This window comes from Enhydra lutris, unplaced genomic scaffold, assembly GCF_002288905.1.
Source record: "Enhydra lutris kenyoni isolate GAN:26980312 unplaced genomic scaffold, ASM228890v2 scaffoldscaffold12, whole genome shotgun sequence".
In the NCBI taxonomy this organism is placed as follows: Eukaryota; Metazoa; Chordata; class Mammalia; order Carnivora; family Mustelidae; genus Enhydra; species Enhydra lutris.
This window is the reverse complement of record NW_019154096.1, coordinates 48,266,555-48,284,925: the sequence shown is the minus strand read 5'-3', so window position 1 is coordinate 48,284,925 and position 18,371 is coordinate 48,266,555. Positions and strand designations below refer to the sequence as shown.

Genomic DNA, 18,371 nt, shown 5'->3' with positions numbered 1-18,371 from the left:
CGTAAGTTTGGGCTTCAGGTATTGTCACTTTGCAGAAGCTCTGATTTCATGATCATAGAAGTTCTGAAATGTGCTGACCTTTCTATTTTATTTTACTCTTTGCTTTTGTTTTTCTCTAGAACACCGAGAGATCCAAAGACTGGTACAAGACCATGTTTAAACAGATCCACAAACTAAACAGAGGTACTGATTTTCATTTGTAGAAGCTATGCTGTGTTCATACGTTAACTATTGTGGTGAGGACTTAAACTTGCTTTGCTAGGATGTCAGAAGGCTGGGCCCTGTGCTCAACTCACTGAGCAGCCTGCCTGAGCCCAGCCATATGCCTACAGAGCAGAGCAGGGAGGGACCGCTTGTGTTCTTCCTCACATGTGTGCTTTGAGGTCAGATCTCAAGTCCTCCCTCCCAGATGTTGTGGGATGTAGCAGGTTGAGCCCAGCACTCCGCCTGTGCTCCAGCATCTGCCTGCCCGGGGATGTGAGCAGCTCTGACTCCCACCTGCTTCTGGCTTTAGGTGCAGCCCCCCACCCCTTGTCAGCCCATGACTGCCTTGTGGGCAGAGCAAGTTGAGAAGGCACTGAACTGGGAGTGGAGAGAACTGGTCTGACCTGGCTTCAGTCCCCTAAGCATTCATGTAACCTTGGACCAGTCACATACCTCTCCACATTTCAGCCCTCTTCCCTTCCTCCAAGGGATGTCGCAGGGTCCAGATGAGAGCAAATTCTGCCTTAGGAAGTAGCATGCGTGGTGCACCTATAAGGTGGCATTAAAATGGAAAATAATCTTCCCCAGCTGGGAGCCAGCACCTGGCAGGTAGCCCTGGGAGCCAGTCAAGAGCTGACACAGCAAAGCCCGCTCAGGCTTGAAGGGAAGTGCTTCGGGATCAGGGCCCCGCTGGGCTTGTCAGCAGGTGATCCTGCATGGTGGGAAAACCCCAGGCTGGTGCTCGGGCAGCTCATGACCCCAGCAGCTCCCACCTGCCTGCGCTGCCCATCAGCTGGTGGGCAGGGATGCAGCTGCCCTGTGGGACAGGCACTCCTCCCAGGGGCAGAGCATCCTGTCGTTCCCTGGGGCCAAATCCAGTCTGGCCGCCTGGCACAGAGGACACATGAAGGCAAAAGGAAAGCGTTCTGGTTGGTGGCGGCCTAAGCCGCAAGTAACCGATCTCTCTGATTAGCTGCAGATGTCCGCTAGCCTCACTGGTGCTGAGCTCCTACAGTGTTCACAATGAGCCTGGCTGTGCCTCTCTTCCGACTCTTTCAGAATACCGAGATGTTCAGTGTTTAGTGTTTCTAAACCGAGAGCAAATCCACTGTGGTTGGGTGGATGAGCTTAGTCATGGCAGGGACGCCAAAGGCCAGGTCTCTGACTGGGTGATGTCCCTTCTCTTGGTCATTTCCTCAAGCCAATGTCCAGCTCCCCCAGCACTCTGTGTCTCTCTCACCTTGAGTCCTGGCTTTTGTAGCCCAAATGCCAAGCCACAGGAGCATATGTGAACAGTCTGTTATTCTGTCCCATGGGCAACATAACTTCTCTCTTGGGAGGGATTAACTAAACCCAAATTACAGTTTCTAAATGAAACCAGCTGCCCTAATGGTAGGCAGAGATGTGCAAAAATTTAAGAATCCACTTGTTTGTTTGGAAACTTGAAGCTTTGTGCTAAATCCCTTTTGCTTACTAAACCTGTATATATGTAATTCTTTGTCCAAGAGGAAAAATGATATTGTCTCTTTAGATGTGTCTCAGTAATTCAGGCAAAAGGACTGGATTTTTTAAAAGCAATTTGAATTTCTTTCATATCACTTCTGAAGCGTAGTATGTTCCAGAATTCAAGGAGCCTTAACTGTGTGCGGATCCCTATTCGTTCATTCTCTCCATTTGTATCTTCCTCTATTCTCTCTCCCAAACCTGTTCCTCTGCCTAGACACTCCTGAAGAAAACCCTTATTTCCCTACGTACCAATTCCCTGAACTTCCTGAAATCCAGCAAAATTCTGAAGGTACCATAAACTTAGACAGTGTATCTGTTGTCCTAGCCTTAAATTAATTCTTATAGTTCCATTCTACGAATAAGATTTGGCTTTTAGATTTTTTTTTTAATAGTCCTTTTTGGTTGGTGGAAATTTTATTTCACTTATTTGCATGATGTGCTATATTAAAATGACTATGGCCTTCCTAATTCATTAATCTCGTGTTCAGTGTGATGCCGTGTGCTTTAATAACACTAAAGTAGGTAATCGTTCAAAAGAGTCAGTTGCGGGATTTGTGAGCTCCTCCACTTCGTGGTGGGTAGTTTCAAAATCCACTGCTTTTCTCTGCTACAGAGGACAATCCTTACACTCCTACCTACCAGTTTCCAGCATCTACTCCTAGTCCTAAATCAGAAGGTAATTAAAGGAAACTCACGTGCCTCTCTTTGTGCTGGTGCTGTTACTTTCTTCTTCACCTTGGGTTTTTTTCTGGTGGCTAATGGGCTGTCTCCCAATCGTTTGCTTCCCCCAACCTTGTGTTTTGTTGGTTTAGTCTCACTCCTTGCTGACTGTATGACCTGAGTCTGTCTGGATGGATTTTAATCCTGTTCCCTTGGAGTTTCCATGATTAATGGGGTAACCAGTGTAGCTTAGTTATAATGCTTTGAACATGTGGGGCTCTGGGGCCAGTAGTTGGGGTGGTCACATGGTGCTGGTGGCTGAGCAGTGACATGGGGAGCCAGTCATCGTGCTGCCAACAACAGAAGAGTTACCCAGTTCCCGTATGTGCTACAGCCCATCACTGGGCTCCTCTTGTCATGGATTTTCAGGGTGTATCTCCTTGGTAGGGAATTCCCAAAGGGGTGTCCAGGTAAGAGATTCCTTCATGGTGGGAGATGATGTCCCTTGAAAATAAGGGTTTTGGCCAAGTTAGAAAATGTTTCATGAAATTGCTGGCTAGGAATTTGGACCTGCTGGGAAGGATTGCCACATTCGTATCTAAGAGCAAAAAGTCTAGGTGTCAAAAAAGGTTCTAAAGGTAAGTTAAAGACACCATCCTTAGAATTACCCTCGTTCCAGGGATTATCTGACCTTTGGGTGAGTGACCTAGAAAGAGGAATGTGGAAAGGGGCATACAAGAGGAAATTCCATTAAATGCTCTTCTAGGATGAGATGTTGAACTCTCTTGACTGATTTGATTAATACTGAGCGTTAGTACAATGCATTGTCTTTGGAACTGAAAATAGTGCCGTGGATAAGACATGTCCCGTGTTCTCAAAAGTGCACATCCAGCAGTGAGTTAGACAAGGCCCCTTCCTCGCACCATGTCCAGAGTGGAGGCAGCTGCAAGGGCACGTGTTTGCAAGGCCAGAGGAAAGCTTGCTGGTGCGAAGGAGATCCTCAGTATATACCTGAGAATGTTGATGAGCGAGGCTTTGGACCATGGTACCATAGTTCTTTCTTAGAGATGCAGCCCTGTTGTGCCCCCTCAGTATTTCTCTGCTCTGATTAGCTCAACAGACTATCCTCCACAGCCCTTTTTGTCATGGGTTAGGTCGTGCGTTCACTCATTCACCAAACTCTTACTGATTACCTCTCAATACAGAAGGGGAACACCCGTTTTAGTTAAAATACCGGATTCCATTTTGGTTCTCCCTTTGATGTGCTCATCAGTGGTTTCCAACCATTTCATGCCTGGTTTGGAAGAAAAAAAGTCTCCCGAACAAACCCAGGCTTGCAGCTCCATGCTGATGATTTCATCATAACCAGTGACCTCCTCACTTCCAACAAGAATCTCTTTGCTGTGCGATAAGCTAGTCCTTTTATCCTGGAGTGCAGATTCTAGCCAGAAGCATTGCTTAAGAAACAATTGACTGAGACAAAAGAGGGAGACAGTTTTGTTCTGTTTTTAGGGTGATTTTGACTAAATGTGATTTTCGATTGGTGCTTCATTTGGACTTGAGAACCCAGCACCCTCCTTCTGGGCTCCCTTTTGGGGAAGATGACAAGTGCATGGCAAGCCTGAAGGCGTAGTGTCGCGTAGGCAATGGAAGGCTACCTGGAGGAGTCCTGTGGAGAAACACAGAGACTACGTGAGTCCAGAAGAATGCTATAGGCCTGCCGCAGGCAGTGTCAGCAGCTTCCACGGTCAGGCTGGCTGTTGGTCTGAAGACGGGGTTTCGTGGCCACACCCACAGCTGCCACGGTCCTCAGCTGCCACACCTAGCACCCCGGCTAACAATGACGTCAGCTTTTTGCTACAGGTCAAGTCAGGCACTAGAGGGAATTGGGGTTATTTGGTCTTGAGACAGAAACAGTAAGGGATGACATGGTAACTTGTCACCTATAATGTAGGAAGCAGACCTTAATATTTCTTATTTTGAAAGACCAAAGAGGATAACATTGTGAAGGATTAAAAAGGGGGGGAAATTAGGTTGAACATAAAAGATTAATAATAACCAAGATGATTAGGCTTTACCACAAGTGTCTAAGAAGTCTTCTTCCCTGGAAAGATTTTAAAAATAGGGTGGATTTCATTGTCCCTGCTCCTGCTAACGATGACCGAGCCAGACATAGAACACACATATATTCAGTCACTTGAAGGCTTTTTACAAGTGAAGGAGATGTTTGAGCTAGATCACATTAAAGAATTGGGTTTTTTTTTTTTTAAGTGATCAGAGATTCTCTGGCTTGTGGTTGTGACGTCTGTAAGCTTTGGTAGGTCCCCCTCAGCTCTGTGTTCCTGACAGGTGGCCCTGGGCTCTGCACACCCTTCTTAATGTGGGAAATATTTATGCCTTTCAAAGAAAGGTGTTGAGGACAAATTAGCACCTAGCCAGGGTTCTACCCGTAGATTTTAATGAGCATTAAAAAATAGCCCGTTTTGTGGGACGCCTGGGTGGCTCCGTTGGTTAAGCGGCTGCCTTCAGCTCAGGTCATGATCCCAGCATCCTGGGATCGAGTCCCACGTCGGGCTCCTTGCTCAGCAGGGGACCTGCTTCTCCCTCTGCCTCTCGGCCTACTTGTGATTTCTCTCTCTCTCTGACAAATAAATAAAATCTTAAAAAAAAAAAAATAGCCCGTTTTACTGAGAAATGTGAGCTGCCATTCCGGGGTCTGTCCTCTGTGAGGAGACCGTCATTGCTGCAGGTTTTTTGGTTTCACTTGTACTCAGAATTTGAAACTAGAATTGTTGGCAATAAACCTATCACAGCCTAGCCTAAGGGCCGCTGCCTCTGTCTCTGTCTGAAATCCTAGTTGTTTATCCAGTATAAAAGAAGATATTTCTAAGTGTCTGAAAGCGGATTCTCCTGACTAGTAAAAGACTCCAGGAAAGTTTGTGTATGCCGGCATAACAACATTTCCCCCCCTCCAACTATAAAGAAAAAAAAGGCAAACTTGTCCAGACTTTCAGAAGATTAATAGAGTTATCACACCTTAATCCGTGAAGTTTAAAATGTACTTGAAAAGAAACCTGTAAACTCCCAACGAGGAGCAGTCCCTTCTACTCCTTTTGTGATCTTTGAGACCAGGCTGTGGGACAGGAGCAGTTTGCTCTTTGTTTCCTGAGGTAGTTGGGAGAGACTGGGGGCCTAGGGACCTGACAAGAGCAGAATGAATTCAGGAGACTGACTTCTTGAAATTTCACTATGTACCCTGGTCCCTAGAAAGCTTATCAAAAATAACTTACCAGAAACCTTTTGGGAATAACTTTAAGTAAGGCTAAGCAAATGAGTTTTACTTTCTTTTTTTTTCTAACCTTCACTTGACCCACCCTCCCCTCCCCATCATTCCTTCCTCTGTGACCCAGAGCTGCTTGTCTGTGAATTCCATTCCGTTCTCTCTCCTGCAGGCAGAGAGATGTCCTTCTGTAGCCTCTGTGATGTCTGGTCAGAAAGATGGGGGGTGGGGGGTGGGGAGAAGGGGCTGTTGAAGTGACCGGATCCAGCCCCACCCACTGCCGTACCCAGATGTCAGGGGGCTGCTAGGTGGGTCTTCAGACCCCCTGCGCACGGTTTCCTCCTGGGGAGGAAGCGAGAGGGGGGCAGGCTGTGGAGGAAAGGCCTCAGACATGCCACCGCGGCCTCGCCCCTGCCTCCTGCTTTAGGAAACAGCCATGTGGTGGCTCGGACCCCAGCAGCTCACAGGCGTAATTCTATCAATAATAATAACAACAACAACAACAGCATAACCACGACAGCGCCTGCCGCGACCACCATTTATTGAGCCCTTACTGGATACACAGCCTCACGTGCTAAATGCATGACAACTATTAGCTTGTTTCATCCTCGTGGGGACCCCAGGAGGTAAGTCCTCATTTCATCAGTGAAGGGTATAAGGCTCGGGAAGGCTAAGTAATCTGCGCAAGATCACCCAGTAAGTAGCAGAACCAGGTTTTCAATGTGGATCTCTAGGGCCCTTCCTACTCTGTTCTATGGCACTGCTGATTCCTTTCCCTCTCCTGCTGCACTCTGTGTTCTCGGTTGACCCTCTCTGACCCCTAAGCCCAGGCGCCCGCGTCTCCCAGGATGGCATCGGAGGGGGGGCGTGTAGTTAAGAAATGTCCCCAAGTGATTTGACGCCAGGACTGAGAGCCACCAGAATGGAGGGGACCGCCCTTCCCACTCTCCAAGGAGAAGCTACTCTCCAGTGCAATCCAGGGAATTTGGATATAGAATTTGAGGGGGGCTACGGGTTCAAAAGAACCAGCCTTCCTACTCTGAACATGCCCAAATGATGTTGGCTCTCTTGACGGGCTTTGTGTCCACAAAATGGCCAAGCTTTTCAAATGACGCCTCCACATCAGCACAAAACCAGGTCTCTGGTGTGTTACTCCATGGTGCATGGCCTATTAGAACACTTCGGGCCATGTCAGGGCAGAGGGCTGTCCTATCAGCCAAAGGGGGACGTCCCAGAGACCAGCTTTCCCTCTTGCTTTTGGATGCTGCTTCCCCCACTGTCCGGCTGACGGTGACCACTGCCCCCTCCTGGTGAAGTGTCTCAAGGCGTCCCCTGGGCGTGGTGACATACCATGCCACAGTGGTCTGTCTCATGGACCTTTCTCCTCATTCCTAGATGAGGATGCGCCAGGACAAAGATTTAGGAGGCCAATTTCTCCCAGGCACGTCTGTATTTGAGTTAAAGTAATCCTCTACCGGCCTTACAGAATTTCTAAGAATAGCCTTACTTTGCTGGAGTTCAAGCAAATAGATCTATTGTGAAGCTGCCCGGCTGGGCTCTGTGTGCCTCCTGCCCCCCGCTCCAGCTTGCGCTGCCCAGGGGAGGCGGGGCCGGGCTGGCGGGACGGTCACCTTTGCTCTCCTGAGGACAGCCAGGCAGGAGGGCTCCGCCTGGCCAGTGCAGCCTTAGACTGGCCCACAGGATAGCCAAGAGCTCCAGTTACTCCCTCTCCACCTCCTCCACGGGCTGGGAATGCCACTGGAGATGAGGACGGTGAGTCTCCTTCCAGCCCTCTGGTCCTCCGCACGTCTTCCTCCTCTTCTTTCCTTCTCTGTCTCGTTCTCTTCTCCTTCAGTTCTTTTTTTTTTTTTCCCCCTTTTCCTGTTTGTTTTCTGTAGCTACTCTGTACCCTTTGTTGGTCTTTTTTTTCTTCTTCCTAATCCCTTAAAATTTGCCTTTAACCAGAACCAAAGCAGCTTTGGGAATTTCTCCCTGGGCTCTTTGGACTAATCCTGACCACCTTGTCCCATTTCTCCTTTTGCTGATTCTTCTCTCCGATCCCACCCAGACTTTGTCCCCACTTCTGCATATATCTTTTTCTTTGGCTATTTTTATTTGTGGGGTGAGTGTGTGTATCTATCTTGACCCCTTTATCTTTTGTCTTCCAAAGTGTATGGAACGAAGCAGAAGGAATTAATTCGAGCTGTAGAAAAAGATTGTGTCAAAAATGAGCCCCTGATGTTACAAAAATAATCTTAAGTTTAAATGCCTAAGAAATGTATAAAATTAAAATTTAATTGATAAAGGCAAGTGATTGTGTAAATACTGGTTTTTGTGCATCTCATTTTCGTCATTTTTTTTTTTATAAAATAATCATTCTTGACCAGCACTTGTTCCAGTGTTTTTAAGATTGTTATAAATTCTCAAGAAAGAAACCCCCAAATCCAGGGAAAGCCTTTTTTAGAAGTTCATTTAAAGTTGCTGTGGTTGAAAAAGAAATTATGTGCTTCCTGGCAGTTTTAGAAGAGTAGCCGTCCCCAAATCGAGCCTCCAAGGATAGACTGCCAAAGCCTAGAGGATAGTCACTGGTGCATAAATATCAGAGCCCAGCAGGGGCCTTTGGGTTCCAGAAGTGGATTGTTCACCCTGAGTAAATGCTGCTGAACCTTAGGGCTTCCTGGAAGTCGCTGGCACCGGAAGTTCTGGGTGTCACTGCCAAGGCTCAGAGGGGCACCGTCAGCATGTGGCTCTACCACGAGCGGCAATCACAAGATCCCAGCTCAGCTGAGCCCCCTAAGGCGCCGCTTTAAAGAACCCTTGGAGAAACTATAACGGCAGGATTTCAGACACAGACAATGCCTGTGCTCACAAACAGCTTGAAAAAAAAAAACATTTCATTTACTGCCTCTTAACTGTGCTTAAAAACGTACACTCCATTTGGCTAACTCCAGTGTGCAGAAACGCAGAAGGATGATCCTGGTGCCCAGTTTTCCCATTCATCGGTATTTTTAACTTCATATCCATCTACCCCAGTGTGGGCTTGGCCTGCCAGGAGAAGGGAACTAGAGAAACAGCAAGTAGATGACGTAGCAAGAGTGACTCAGTTTTACTCACTGTCTCTAGAAACCAGCAAAGAATAGAAGTGGGTAACTCAGAAAACTTGTGTAAGGGGCACCTAGGTGGCTTGGTTGTTAAGCGTCTGTCTTTGACTCGGGTCATGATTGGGATCGAGCTGTGTCTGGGTCCCTGTTGGGTGGGGAGCCTGCTTAACTCTTAACTTTCTCCCTCTGCCTCCTCCCTGCCCCCGCTGGTGCTCTCTCTCTTGCTCTCTCGCTCTCTTTCTGGCAAATAAATAAATACATACGTACATACATACATACATACAATCTTTACAAGGAAAAGAAAGAAAATTTGCTTAAGCATCAAGAAGGAGGGGATAATGCAGAAAGACAGCAAAGGCTTCGAGGTCTAGAAGTCAGTCTGGCCAACACCATAGTGCATGACTAGAATTTCAAAACAACAGCCTCTCCTGCCTCTTCCATAATAAAAATTATACCAGAAGAGCCACAGTTTTTCCCAGGATGGGGTAGATGAGGCCGGGGTGAGGAGTAGAACAAAGCCCCGATTCCTGTCACAGGGCTTAGAGGCAGCGCAGGGAAGTGGAGTCAGAAAGACCTTGAGTCCTTTCCTGCTTTGTCTTTCTCTCACTGTGTGGCTAAGGGCAAATTCTCTTAACCTCCCCGGGCCTCCTTTGCTTGTCTATGAGATGAGAGATTTCCTTACCTCCAGTTTTCGTGAGGGTTGAGTGAGATGAGGTTAGTAAATTAGCAGCCGCTATTCGGCACTTAATGGAAGCTGCTATTGTTTTTATTCACAAGCAGAGGTAGAATTTTCTTATGTTAGATTTCTTTTTTTTTTTTTAATATTTATTTATTTGACAGAGAGAGGGATCACAAGTAGGCAGAGAGGCAGGCAGAGAGAGGAAGGGAACAGGCACCCTGCTGATCAGGGAGCCCGATGTGGGACTCGATCCCAGGACCGTGAGATCATGACCTGAGCCAAAGACAGAGGCTTAACCCACTGAGCCACCCAGGTGCCCCTTATGTTAGATTTCTAAGACAAACATCAATTAAAGTAAATTTTACGTCCCCTGGGACCTGCACGGATTCCTCGTGTTTGGTCGAATCTGTGGAACTTCAGTCTGCTGTCTTCGAAGGTGAGCTGAAATCCACATGTTGGACTCGGTCCCGTGGACACAGAGAAATGAAGAGCTTGCTTCCCTAGAGGTGCTCCTGCCCTCTTGTTGGCTTAGCCGGGTGACACTGCTTTCTCCACCTCTAACAAATAAGAAGTGGCTTTAAGAGTGTTCAGTCATTCTGATGTCTGTTGCCTTCACCCCCGTTTTTTCTCCTCCTACTTTCCAAAATACATAAATTATTTAACTCCCCAAGCTGCTCTATTTTTTTTTTTCCATCTTATAAGAACTATTTCTCATTTCCTTCTAACAAATCTTCCAGATTTCTATGTAAGGAAGCTCTGGGAAGAAAAAAATTGTTTCAAGAACATAGACTTTAAACATTTTTTGAATATTTAAATGCCATGTGTCCCCCATGAAAATGTTGCTTCTTACCCCAAGAACCAGGTAATAGTTACAAACTAACCCTGATCTTCCTCACGGTCTACTGTTAGGCTGTCAGTCCGTGATTCAGAGATACAGGGTTTTGAGCTAAAATGCGAGGCTAGATTTTAAGTGGTACATACATTGGTTCCTAAGTAAGCTAATTTCTCATTTGCAGCCAGTGTTTTTCCAGTCAAATCTCGGCAGTCAGAGCTGATTTTTTGCTTTCTTTGACATCATGGCATTTTTAGCAAGGTAATCAGAAGTTCTGTTAAAAAATAACAACAGGCAAGACAAAATTCTTCAGAACAGTACTCCAAAAATACATTTCTGGATCTCATTTTACCTCTTCCGCCCTATTCTCAAAAGTTAACGTAAATCAGCTTGCACATTTCATGTATAGCAGGGCAAGTCTTGTTCAACTTTGATAACAACTAGTTCTTATCCTTGAAATGGATGGAGGAAGGGAGGGAAAGATAACTTGGTACCTGATACCTTTCCTTTATTTGGGCTGGGAGGAGACCTGGAGCAGATGAAAAGAGGAGAGGAGGGAATGAGAAGGGCTACCAGAAGGCATCTGGGTGGCTCAGTCTGTTGAGTGGCTGCCTTCATCTCAGTTCATGATCCCAAGGTCCTAGGATCGAGTCTGCATCAGGTTCCCTGCTCAGCAGGGAGTCTGCTTTTCCCTCTCCCTCTGCCGTTCCCCCTGCTTGTGCGCGCTCTCTGTCAAATAAATAAATAAAATACTTTTTAAAAGAGGGGCTGCCAGAGAAGTCGTCTTTGAATAATACTGAAAATAATAGCAGTGTTAGTTTTATTTCTACTTCACAAAATACCCCAGCCTTTCCTGCTCTAAGACTTAGATTTGCAGAGAAACAGGACTTGATTAACACTTAGCCAACATGTGACAGTGGGTTCTTCGGCTTGTGTTTGAAAAATCCGTTTCAGTAAATGTCCATGTGCTCTCGTTTCGAGTTCAGGGCAGCTGCTTCGGCGAGGGGCTCAGCTCTGGTCTTGGTTCTGCAAGTGTCCGTGTCCTGGGGTTCTCTGTTGAGGGGCGAGTGTCTCGCCCTTGCAGAGCAGTCCTACAAGACTGTGTGAGTTCGGTTGGTTCCGAAGTCACTGTTCAGACCCAGACCCTCGCAGGACCCTTGCAGGGCAGCCCTGCCAGCATGTGCTGTGTCGCGAGGAAAGCAAGCTGCTCGAGGAACTAGGCTGAGGTAGAATCAAAGCAAGGGACCAGGAGGGTCTTCTCAGCCTGTTTCCTTAGCCACAGCCCCTTTGGTCAATGGTATTGTGCATGGAACTGCCCCAGGTAGAACAGATCCCAGCCGTGGTGGGCCGCTGAAGCCGTCTCCCGGGCCTCCCTCAGCCCATCCAGTAGTGGGACCGGCAGACTCTGGGGAACTCAGCAGGCTAGACTGGAGACATTCAGGGACCTCTCTCTGCCCCTGTTTCCAGTCTAGGCCGGGAACCCTGTGTTCTCGATTTGCTCGTGGAAGTTGTCTTGAGGAGGACCTTTGGCTATTTGTCCCCATGCTTCCTTAGTGTCAGGTGGCAGTCAGCCCCCAGGTGTCATGCGTGGACCTTCCGGCCTGCAGGTTGGCGGCCCTGTTTGGTTGGGTGGGCTCTCAGATGGGGTCTGGGGGGGGGGTGTAGCTTCCGGCCCTGGGCCGCCCCTCTGTCTGTCGGGCTTCCGGTGTTGCTGGACACTGGCACAGGATGGGGCAAGTGGGGGGACATGTCATCTGGTTTTCTTACCTTAGCTGGCTTGCTCCTGATTACGTTTTGTTTTGTTCACTAGATGATGATTCAGATCTGTACTCACCTCGGTACTCCTTTTCTGAAGACAGTAAGTGATGTAGAATTTTCTGCTTGCGGGGGAGGAACAGAGGGTGGTGGGTGAGGAAAGACATCTTCCTGTCTTTGATTTTCCTCAGTTTTTGCAAGTCTTTTGTACCCACTTTTCTTCTCCAGCAAAATCTCCCCTTTCTGTGCCTCGCTCAAAGAGTGAGATGAGCTACATCGACGGTGAGAAGGTGGTTAAGAGGTCGGCCACGCTTCCCCTCCCAGCCCGCTCTTCCTCACTAAAATCAAGCCCGGAGAGGTAAGTGCCTCCCACCCACAATCAGCTCTGAGGGTTAGGGCTTCCATCCCCAAGCTACCAGGGAAGTGTCCTGTCTCTGCTGGGTCAGGCAGCTGTAGAGGCAAGAGTCATGCAAACCTGATTCTGAATCCCTGTGACTTATTCTGAGTCTCAGTGTCCTCATCTGTTCAATGGGGTTGCATTTTACATTCATAGGGATGCTGCAAGGATAAAACAAGGCAATGCATCTAACGTTTCCAGTAGTTTCTGGCTCCCCATATGGGCTTAATGAACATTGGCTGTAATTATCATGACTTTACCCTTCTCACAAGAGGAATCGTAACTGTAAAATTTGTCATGTGTTTTCATACTCTGTGCATTCTGACAGGTCCATACCAGAGAATATAATTTTAAAATGACGCCACTTATGTTTTTTGAAGACTTTATTTATTTGAGAGAGAGAGAGAAAAAGAAAGAATGCATATGTGTGTGTGCAGGCACACTCTTATGAGCGAGTGGGGGAGGGGCAGAGTGGGAGAGAATCTCAAGCAGACTCTACGCTGAGCACAGAGCCCGATGTGGGGCTTGAGCTCAAAAACCATCCTCAGATCATGACCCGAACCGAAATCAAGAGTCCCAGGGACGCCTAACTCACTGAGCTGCCCGGGCACCCCAAAGCCACGCCTTTTGATAATTACATGCTTATCATGGAAAGATAAGGCTTGAAGTGGTTCTGATGATGGTGTTGGTCATCTCCTCGTGGCTGTACTGAATGACCAATTTTTCTTCACTGAGTTCTTATTCCTGACAGAGCAACCTTCGTATGCCATCTGGAGGGGTGTCCAGCGCATCTTCGGGCTCCCTCTTTCACCACTTCCCAACAAGGCTCTGAGCACACTGCAGAATTTTTTTCCCTCTAAGTACACACTCAGTTTCACACCTCCATACCTTTTCCATCTTCACAGACAAATGAGTGGCTGAGTCCCACACATACATGACAGCATCTGCCTGAGGATTTTGATAATTAATTTGAAAGGAAGGCTAGGTATATACCCTTAAGTCCTTGCGGGTACATGCTCAGGTGCATTCATCAAGCATCCGCTGGGTTCATTTTGTGCGTGGATTGAACCAGATGCTGTGGGGGGAGAGAAGCATATATAAACCACGGTCCCTGCCTTTGAGAAGCTGATAGCTTTGCGGGAAAAAGGGAATTATACTCACAGTGCAAAATGCAGTACTGTCCGTGCCTTAAAAATGTGTCAGCAGGGATGCCTGGGTGGCTCAGTTGGTTAAGCCACTGCCTTCAGCTCAGGTCATGATCCCGGGGTCCTGGGATCGAGTCCCACATCGGGCTCCTTACTCAGTGGGGAGCCTGCTTCTCTCTCTGCCTCTGCCTGCCACTTTGCCTGCTTGTGCTCTCTCTGACAAATAAATAAATAAAATCTTAAAAAAAAAATGTGTCAGCAACTTCCAAGGGTTCATGTATCCTCTAGAACCCATTGCTGGCTCAGGTTAAGTATCTGTACCCAAGGCCGTGATTTGGGTGACTGCTGGGGCAGGGTGTGGATTAGGGACAAACGTGGTTATCAGTTGCAGATCACGTTTATTCAGTGCCTTCACGGTGGGCCTGGTGCTCTGCCAAGTGATTTACATGCACTGTCTCATTTAATCCCTTCGCTATTCCCATTTTTCAGATGAGGAAACCAAAGTAGCCATGGGTGAGGTGCTTGGCTCAGCTCGCCAGGCTAGCGAGTGCGGTAGCAGGGACTGGAACCACAGCTGATGAGCTCTGGGAGCTTCGTTCTCTCCCACCACACTAGTGGGAGTGGGAAGAACAAGCACGTTCCAAGAATGATGAGCCCGAGAAGAGAGCAGGCTTTGCCGCTGCCGCTTCCCAACCTTCTCCTCATTCTCTGCACGGCTGGTGCCCGGCTTTGAGCCGTGGACGCCTCAAGCCCTCTTGTGAAGCCAACGCAGAGATGTAACTGGTTATTTTGAGAAGGAAACCAGCGGAACTAAATGCTTCGCACAGAGACCGATTTCATGCTTCAGATACAAAAATTCCTTGATTAGACGGTAGTCAGCCAAAGTCAGACCCTGTCGGATGCCAATTTTCATGAAAATAGCTCTAATAGGATTTTTTTTTTTTTTTTTCCAGAAACGACTGGGAGCCCCCAGATAAGAAAGTGGATACAAGGAAATACCGCGCAGAACCCAAAAGCATTTACGACTACCAGCCGGGCAAGTCTTCTGTTCTGACCAACGAAAAGATGGTAATGTGTATATTAAAGTTCTTTTGTCTCCCCTGCTGTGTTCTTTAATCCGGATGCATTGGGTGCTTGGATTACATTCTCTTCCCCCTGAGACAAACTTTTGCTATGTTTTGAAGATGAATGAAGAAATGAAGTATTTTTACCCTTTTCATTTCTGCAGGTGTTGATAAAATAAGTCCTGAGAGTCTGCTTTGAAAGAAGCCATATTGTGTTTTGTTGTTCTTTTTGTGCATGATGAACTAATTTAAAATGTTATACTAATGTAAAGATTGATTTTGCTCCTGTCTTTTTAAAAACGTCTAACTGTTAATTTATCAGGCTTATTACTAACTGGACTAGACTCAGATTATTTTTTAATAGGTGACTCTTATTTGAACATGCATACATTTTGTAGAAGTTATGAGCACATCATTAAAAGCTAAATAATTGCTATGATATTGTGACTTGGGAAGAAAGACCCAGACCCTGTTAGAATATGTCTTGTAGATCTTCCTTTTCTGACAAGTGCACTATGGAGGACGCATTTCCTATTCAGTCTGGTTTCTAATTCTCTATATGTGTTCACATCACCAAGCAATTGTGAGTGGGGGAAAGGGCCTGCCTGAGCATCGAAGAACACCCTGGAAAAGCAGCTTCTTCTGTGAAACAAGAAAGAATTTTTACAAACTGATTAGTTTCTTATCTGCCACCCACGCTCCCTTTTATTCACCCTTCGTTGGGATAGCTGGTTCAGAATTCTGATCATAGTTACAGGGATTCTCCAAAGCTCTATAAATATTGCAGCCCTCCAGCCGTGCCAGCAGGGTGGAATTGTCACGCTGGGGATCGGCTTTTATTAAAATGCGGTTACCACACTGAGAGCAGATTAAGTAGGCCTCTGAAATGCAGGTTCAAGTTATTTTCCCTCCACCTCTTCTGCTCTACATGTTTTAAGTAATAATTGATTTGACTTTTACTAAAATAAAAATGTGACATCTTTAAAAGCTCAAAGGGAGAAAGTAATTTTAATTAGGAAGAAAGGTCAACAGTTCACAGAAATGCTTTAGAGTTGTCATTCTTTAGCATTTACTGTGCACCACAGTTATTTTAAGCAAAAAGTTGAGAAAGGAGCCGAGAACTTTGCTCTGTCTGCACCCTGCCCTGGGGGTTCTCTCCCTGTTAGAAGATCACACGCACCGAAGTTACCTTCCACGCGCAGGTGTGCCCAGAGAGACAGTCATGTGCTTTGGGAACATTCCTGATAAGAAGTCAGGGACACACCGTCACGTGTCCACACACTTCTATGACTTCAGATACTCTATTGCCCTTTGGGTGCTTTTGTTTGGGCAATGCTGTTATTCCTAGGTAGTCTTTGCTTTAATGGAGGGCTTGCCCCTTTCTTTGATTTCCCCCTCCTTTCCTTGGTTCCCAGTAATTTGACCACTATTCAGCATTAAAAAAAAAAAAAAAAAAAAAGACATAGTTTTGTTTTTCTTGTTAATACCACAATGGTTACAACCCCTGGAAAGTGATACAGGTGCCCGTTGGGGGCCTCTGGACAGTTGTGGCAACCATGCCTATGGTGTTCAGGCCCCTGGGCCAGCCCAGTGACAGGACAAGAAGGCCCCAAGCAGGCCATGGAGTGCACCGTGGCCAGCCACGTAATTCAGTGCCCTTCGCTCTTTAGCGCTGTTCTTCTTAAGAGAAGGCTTTCATTTTAGAAATTTCAGCCAGGTCTGCGTTTCACAGTCTACTCTTCCCAGTAGTTGAATTAGTCCTTTCTTTTTTGATTTTTTTTTCCCCTTCTGTTTTTGCCACATGAACAGAAAAGTTGGAATGTGTCCGTGTTGCTTGCCTTTTGGCATCCAAATATCCGGTTTGCCAGAATTTGAGGACACCTCCCACCCCCACCCCAACCACCACATGCACACACACACTTTTGCCTTATTAACTGTGGATAAGTATGCTAACTAGTGACCGATATAGAATCTAAATTTGCTCTTGGAAGTGCACAACTCCTTTCGAGGGGAAAAATGTTTTGTTTTTCCAATTTGTTCCTGTCCACTTCAGCCTGCCAACTTCAATGGTGACCTCACAGGCACATGTGCCTGTTGTTGCAGGGAGGTTGGTGGTAGACTGTAAAGGCTTCTGAAGAGCTTGTCTTATCCCTGGGGCAAACCCAAACCATCACAAGCAGAGGAAACCCTGTGCTGCCTTCAGAATCCCCCACAGTAGGCTTACAGCCTGACATCTCCAGCCATGTGGCAGACTCCTGTGATGGTCTTCATAACTCCCGAGCCCCCTGTCGTCCTAGTCTGAGCGCATCGTCTTGTCCTCCCACCTCGGGATTAGAGATCTAGTGGTCAGGCCCTTCTTTGTCAGAAATGGCCTCTTTCAGGATTTGTCCCTTTTACTTTCCTCCAAAGTCCCTTCCAGAACTTCGGCTCAATTCAACAGATATATATAGAATCACTTTTAGGTGCCAAGCCCGGGTTAGAGGTTGGGTTCCCTGCTGATCCCACAGGGGCATATTGGGAAGGACAGACATTAAGATAGTAACTACACATACAGGGTACGGATTCAGGTATGTAAAACAAGGGGGCTTCTTCCCAGTACACAGTCACTTTGAGTTCCTTCCTGGCTTTTTAAGTTTGTCACTTCCCCCTATTTTAGCTTTGGGTCCTCTACCAACACACAGAGGGTCTGCCTTCTCAGAATTATGAGAAGGGGGATGTTATATACTGGACAGAGCACTGGACTGGGAATTGGAAGATCTGAGTTCAAATCCTGACTCTGCCTTCAGCTATCTTGGGGCAAGTCCTTTAACTTTTCAGAGTCTCAGTGTTTTCATCTGTAAAACAGAAGTATTGCTTGGCCTGCCAACGTTACCAAAGTCCTGAGTATTGAAGTGAGTCCTGAGGAAGATTGCAGACTCCCCAAAGTATCAAATGAGAGGGCCAGGTGCGGTAAAATGTCCAAGAGAACTACATGAAAGTCATCAAAGGTTGTGCACACGAACGTACCGCATTCAGATTGTTTAGTTCAAAATTGAAGCCAATCTCTGGCTCCCATCCAAGAAGGAAGACCATCCTTGAGGAGAATGAGACGTTTTTCCGGCAGGCCACCTGCCTTTTCCCAGGATTTGGCCAAGCTGGGGAAAAGAGCCCACAGTAGCAGAGAACTCAGCCTGGCGTTGTGGAATCCGCCCTGCCTGCCAGGACAAGAGCCCGCTCTGCGTCTGGAAGGACATTTCCTATTTGTCCGTTCCCTAATCGGATCTGCGGCCAAGTTACAAATGGCAGAATCAAATCCAGGCGTTCGTGCCGTGTGCTGCTACGGCTTTCACACACTCTCCAGACGGCTGCTCTGGGCCTCAGCAGTTGACACGCCTCCCGACTCAGTTCTCCACATGGTGTTAGCCTTCACGGGAAAAGCAATCTGCAAGCAACCTTTGGCAATAAAATGGGCTGATTCTTTCAGGACTGAGTACCAAGACATTCAGGCCATTTCCTGAAAGAGTTGGTACATTTTATTTAAAACAACAACAACAACAAAAACGTAGCCTATTCCCATGGAGCGGTTATAAATAGTGTTAAAAAATAATCAACATGAAATGGGTTTCATGAAACTCCCATCATATGGGGATCTAGCATGTCCCAGGGTCTGAACTGTCCCTCCTGAATAGTGTCCTAGTGCTTGTGCCTCATTTCACTGAATAAATTAAGATCCCATTTGGAATCCATTATTGTACACCCTTTCAGAATC

At 46.9% G+C, this 18,371-nt stretch overlaps 1 protein-coding gene across 1 annotated transcript in view; it reads left to right on the top strand.

Moving 5' to 3' along the window:
* The window catches only part of LOC111145157 (sorbin and SH3 domain containing 1), a 163,774-nt gene that overhangs the window by 87,420 nt on the left and 57,983 nt on the right, over positions 1-18,371 (top strand). The window contains exons 11-15 of the mRNA XM_022499852.1: positions 120-183; positions 1,925-1,999; positions 12,073-12,120; positions 12,246-12,375; positions 14,513-14,627. Coding sequence (XP_022355560.1) covers positions 120-183; positions 1,925-1,999; positions 12,073-12,120; positions 12,246-12,375; positions 14,513-14,627 — 432 coding nt within the window. The remainder of the gene's footprint in view (positions 1-119; positions 184-1,924; positions 2,000-12,072; positions 12,121-12,245; positions 12,376-14,512; positions 14,628-18,371) is intronic.